Source organism: Gavialis gangeticus, unplaced genomic scaffold (assembly GCF_001723915.1).
Source record: "Gavialis gangeticus isolate Ggan-Ray unplaced genomic scaffold, GavGan_comp1, whole genome shotgun sequence".
In the NCBI taxonomy this organism is placed as follows: Eukaryota; Metazoa; Chordata; order Crocodylia; family Gavialidae; genus Gavialis; species Gavialis gangeticus.
In genome coordinates this window covers 74,205,697-74,211,298 of record NW_017728992.1, presented here as the reverse complement: position 1 = coordinate 74,211,298, position 5,602 = coordinate 74,205,697, and the positions used below count along the sequence as shown (strand labels likewise).

The 5,602-nt window shown below is 45.0% G+C and overlaps 1 protein-coding gene across 1 annotated transcript in view; it reads left to right on the top strand.

The window, feature by feature from the left end:
• The window catches only part of CUNH18orf63 (chromosome unknown C18orf63 homolog), a 37,622-nt gene that overhangs the window by 29,281 nt on the left and 2,739 nt on the right, over window positions 1–5,602 (top strand). The window contains exon 13 of the mRNA XM_019524411.1: window positions 282–378. Coding sequence (XP_019379956.1) covers window positions 282–341 — 60 coding nt within the window. The 3' untranslated portion in view covers window positions 342–378. The remainder of the gene's footprint in view (window positions 1–281; window positions 379–5,602) is intronic.

Below are 5,602 nucleotides of genomic sequence, written 5' to 3'. Positions count from 1 at the left end.
CTTCCTGATGTCTAATCTAAATCTACTCTCCATCTTCTCTTCTGTAGGCTAGAGAAATTGCCTTCCTTCCCCTGATCTACTGTTCAGCTTCTTGCTCCCTGCCCCTCCCCTATCCCCTGTGTGCTACAAACACAGTGACATGCATGCCACAGATTGGCCACCCCTGGACTAGGCCTTGAGGTCCCTTGTAGCCATATTTTCTGTTTCTCTAGCATTGCCGCCTTAGCTGTTGATGAAGCATGACTCAACACAAATCTTGTTTTCCTGCTTTAATTTGTTAGCAGGAAGAAGGAGGTTGTACAAAATCAAAGAAATCTAAGATAAGGAAGGCTGCTATCTAGGCTATGGATGTAGAAGAATGCATAAAGAAAATATAAGGTATTTCTATGACAAATCAGAAAGATTTCCTCCTAATTGCTCCCATCCTTAAGGTTCAGGACTACTTTATAAAGGAGTCTTCTCACTAGACAATTAAGTCTCTTCTGAGATAAAATACTAACACAATAACAAGCTTGGTTTTGTGGTTTATTTGTACACTTGCAAATAAAAGCTGCCTTTCCATTTTCCTTCCTCTCCTAGCATGGCCTTTCCTGCAGGTAAGCAACCTATTAAACTAGAGAAGAATCCTGACCTTGGAAGTGCTTAGACTTTTTGTTTTAAACACAGGTATGACTGGACAATTTTTTCTTTCCATTCTTTTTCCTTCAAACCCAGAAAACCTAGATTCTCTGAGGGCAGTCTTAATCTAAGCTATGGTTCATTTCACCTGAATAGAGTCCTATGTAAGTTTTAGTACAGTGACTGGACAACTGAGTTGTGGCCATGTCCAGACATGTGTGGATGCTACGTTCCCTGGGGACAACTAGCAACAGCACACCTTGTGCCGCTGCTAGTTGTCTCAGGGAAATGCCTGTGCCATGTGCCCTCTGATGCGTGGGGTAGGGGAGCACTGGGCTGGCCCCAGGAACCTTACCTGGGGTCCTGAGGACCTCCCAGGGTTGCAACAGTGACAATCCTGCTGTTTGAAGCCTGACTGTAAGCGGAGCGCAGCTTTGGCCAGCCAGGCTCTGGCTTTGGGTGGCACACGCTGCCACCATGTGCACTACTCTGCTTTTTTGTCCCTGCAGGTTTTTTTGCCTTCTGAATATCCAGGGGTCAAAAAAGCACTCTGCACTGTTCCCTTGCAGCATAGAGAACTGAACATGAGGTATGTGGTGCCGTAGACATGTTTGAGATGCCACATACTGCGTGGCAGCGTTCATCTGAGTTCAAAAGAAAATACCAAGTGATTTAAAGAATAGTTGTATGAATCATATCTGAAGGAACTGTGCATCCTGCATCATGCACAACAAATGGAAGAGTAAAGGATATTAATAAAGAGAAAAGTGTTTAAAGAATGTTTGCTTAAAGAAAAATGCTTAAATAACGTGTTAATCTAGCTTCTGGCTTCAACATAAATGATGATGATTTGGCATGCATTCCCTCTCTTTCAAGCAGTTTATTTCCTATCCCTCTATGTTTCTTAAGATGGATTCATTTCCTGAGATGAACATTCTCACTCTATTTTGTTCTGCTAGAAACATGCCTAGTCCCTTATAATCATTGCTCCATGTAGTGCCATCACACCTAGGCCCTGACCAAATCCTGTGCCTGTATCAAACATTTGATTATCTGTTCTTGAGATGCAATGCAATAATTCCACTTCAGTTTCAAAAACAAGGCAGTTTAGGCATGGCCATACCTCACAAGAAGCCTGTACTACAACATGCAGCATCTGTGTTTGTGGCTATGTGCGACTGTGACGACCTGGCACCAAAGACTGACTCCGAGATGCAGTAGCACAATAAAGGGGGTGGGGAAACTGGAGCACCAGCCTCAGCTACGGACCCTGGCTGGGGGTACGGTGGCACAAAAAGAGCAGCAGCTGTGCTTCCAATAACAACACCACTGCAGCCAGGGAACTGGCCCCATGCATGGCTACCACCCACAGTGCTCAAAATCCCAGTTTCGCTTTTGCTGAGATGTGAGCCTTAGCATTATCAAAATTTTTATACTTAATTTAATGCAGCGTTACATGACAATAGTGCCCAGATGCTGCAAGCAGGATCAAGACTGCATTTCAGCAATGTATCATCTGTTCCAACACATGATTGAAGGAAAACTATCCTGAAGATTTCAAAAGATAAAGCTTCTAAAGGTTTCGCTGGTGTTGGAGATGGCCTAAAGTCTAGTACTGTACTAAACTGGACCAGAGGGTACATGCAGACATTACATTTAGATGGACCTGACTAGGGGTAGTTTGATCTAAATGCACATCTTTTCAGACATTCAGGGGGTTAAATCAGGGAGGGGCGGGGAGGAGAATGGCAGGCCTGGTTGAAGTTAGTTTACCCGAGTAGGTTTAACCCAATTCAACGAGTGTCTGCACACATTTACAGGGCAACCCTTGGGCTGAGAAAGCCTGGACATTCACTCCAGCCCTGGTGCTATGTTATTCCTACCCCCCGCCCCCCGCCCCGGAGGCTGACTGGGCTATTTTTAGCCCCCTTGAGCCCCTACACACTAAAACAAACAACCCCCCTGCAGACACACCAGCCCCTGTCAGTTCCTCCCACCACTGCATTTCTTACATTGGGTTTCCCATACAGCTCTTGGCACCAGCAAAAGCCTATACATGATGCTCCACTCTATGCTAACACAGCTTAGAGCTGCATGACTGTAGACCCAGTGAAGAGAACATTAGTATGCACCCCAAGACTCTGGCTCCAAGGGTCCTTGCTCTGGTACAATGTAGTTCTCTTGCTTGCTAGCTTTTCTTTTACATCTTACTCTTCTCCTGTGCTGGTGGAACACTCAAATGCAGTGTTTGCAAATGCTTATTTGCTTTTCAATATATTCTCTCCTTAAAGTTATTCCTGAACCTTTATCAGTTACTGTGAGGCAGCATATATCTTTTAAATGAATTAATACTCATTATGTGTAGGAGGGGTTTGACTTATGACTGTATAAACTCGCAAGTGATTATAGCAAAGGGTCAGTTTTTACAATGAATAGGAGCCAAGACCCACAACCTCCAGTAACTGGTACTGGAAATAAAAGTCCCAGTACTCTTAATTGTTCTGGCATGAATCAGGAGTATTTCCATTAAAGTCAAGAACATCTCATATATAAAACAGCACAAGAGGAGCCCAGGCCCCAACTTTAATATATATATTTTTTGTATATAAAATCTTTTGGAAGAGGATGTGGGCCTTTCCTTTTACAAATAGCAACGTATTTTAAGATTAAGGGCAAATTCAAAAGCGGTACCTTGGCCCCTCCTGAATCAGATATAGACATGTTTTTTTTCATGGAATGGGGTGAGGGGCAGGGTTGGGTTGGTTTATTTTAATTGGAGCTCTCTCATGGAAGAAGAGATGGGCCTGATAGCTAGCTGTCCCACTTCCTGGGTGAGCATTGTAATTAGTAGGCTGTTTTACAGGAGGTAGGTGGCAGCACCTACCTTGGCCAGCCCAACTGCTGCAATTTCTGCTGGGCTTAGTTGGTGTGCATCATGCATGCTCTGGGCATCCTGACATAAGTAGGCTACTCTAGGAGTGTTCATAGGGTTTAGATGTCACTCCATATCACATCTGATCACAACAGAGCTTACATGGGAACTAGAGCTGGCAATAGGCATGCGTGTTTGCATTTGTGGAAAAGACTTACTGGATGAGGAGCGGAGGCAGTGGGACACTGCACCAGAAGACGAATGCAGCAAAAGTGAAACCACAGCAGGTAGAGCTGTGGGCAAAAGCCAAAACGAAAAAAAAAGTCCAAGCCCAAAGGAGCCAGAACCAGCTCCCTCACTGGTGCGGGCATGCTTTATAATAGTGTGCTGGGACCAATTGGTTGGCCAGACCCCCCAGTCCAGGATAAAAGACCAGGCAGAAGACAAGCGGAGGGGACCATAAGTGGAGTCTCCAACTGACCCGGAGGGGCCAGAGCTGGCAGACAGTCCCAGTGAGGATACCTGGTGGTTACCCCAGGAAGGGGTCTCCATGAGAGCACAGGGCCAGAGAGGTCCTGAGGATGTACTTACAAGGTTGTTGTGGACAGAGGAAGCCTGCAGTGAAAACTGAAATCCGGTAGGACCCAGCAGTACCAGAATCCAGACATGGCTGACCGATGGCAAGTACTGAACCCGGGAAAGAGGTGGCACACCAGGGGATGGAACGGTACCAAAGCTGGACGATGTATAAATGAAGGAAAAGGGGGCTGTAGGAAGCGCTCGGGATAGAAACAACACCCCTATCCTGCAGCCATAAAATTCTGAGCCAGACCACCGAGAAGGTACAGGACATCAACTCCAACAATACAGGTGATGACATCATGATTGGCCTTAGGCAGGGTGTAGGGGAGGTGGAGCCCCAAACAGGAGGAACAGCGGGAACGACCAAGAGGAGGCGCCAGGGGAGACGGGACCAAACATCTCCCTCCCAATCAGAAATTATTTATCATCAAAGATGTGGCAGGCGAGGCCCCCTGGGGAACAAACCCGAAGTCACCCCAATAACCAAACCGGTCATTCCTAAGAACAACAGCGAGGTTTGAGAGGAACCCCCATATGCGACATCCAGGGGAGAGACACAGGAGGCTACAGCATTCTTATTAGAATGCTCAGGGGAGAGACACAGGAGGCTGCAGCATCACCTCTCTGTCATGCATTTCAAAATGGCCACAGGAGTGCTTTAACTAACCCTTGTTGAATCAGCTTTAGTTAAAGCACCCCCACAGCCATTTTGGAACATGGTGGGGATAGGGAGCCTTAATACACATGACAGTGATGTGCTTTAGAGTAACTGTCCAAGAACTGCTGTAATTAAAACACACTCCCAGCCCCCCACCCTCTCCACACACCACTTCTGAATACATGTATAGGCAACCTAGGTGCCTAGCTGTTCAGTCCATATTAAGGTCCTAGTGAACTTTGTAGTCCAAAACATAAGTGCCAACTGAATGTAGGTCTCTGGGGGTTTGGGGGTTTTTTTTTTATGGCTGCTGGAATAGACTTTTTTTTGGTCTTAGGTGTCATAAAACTCAAACTTAACTAACCGTGCACACTCATTCCAGCTTAATAATGCCAGGCATGATTAATGTTTTCAACAATAGCTTACAAATCTTTTTGTCTACTTTTGATTTGCTTTAGAGTGTAAATAAAAAAAAATCTGAAAATGTTTGATATCCTACACTTACTCTGTAATAAAGTTGTTAAAATTGCTTTTTCTGTCAGAAGTTGCAGCTAAAAGGAAAGCTGAGCTTCTAAGGTTAGACCAGAAGAGGGAGCTGCAGAAGAAAGCAGTGAAACTGTGCTAGCGGAACTTTACAAAGGACAGGGAAATGTTACAGAACTAAAAATTGTTCTATGGTTCAGCCTTGATTCATAGAACACCTCTTGATGGTCCACAGAGCTCTGCCTTGTCAAATGGTCCTGGTTTTTTTCCTTGGTTTTAATTGTTAAATTTCACTTGGAAAAACTAAAAAGTGTGTGCTAGTATTACTTTCCTATTAAAGCACTTTCTGAAGCTGACATAGGAAAACTATGCAAATAAAAAAGAGGGGA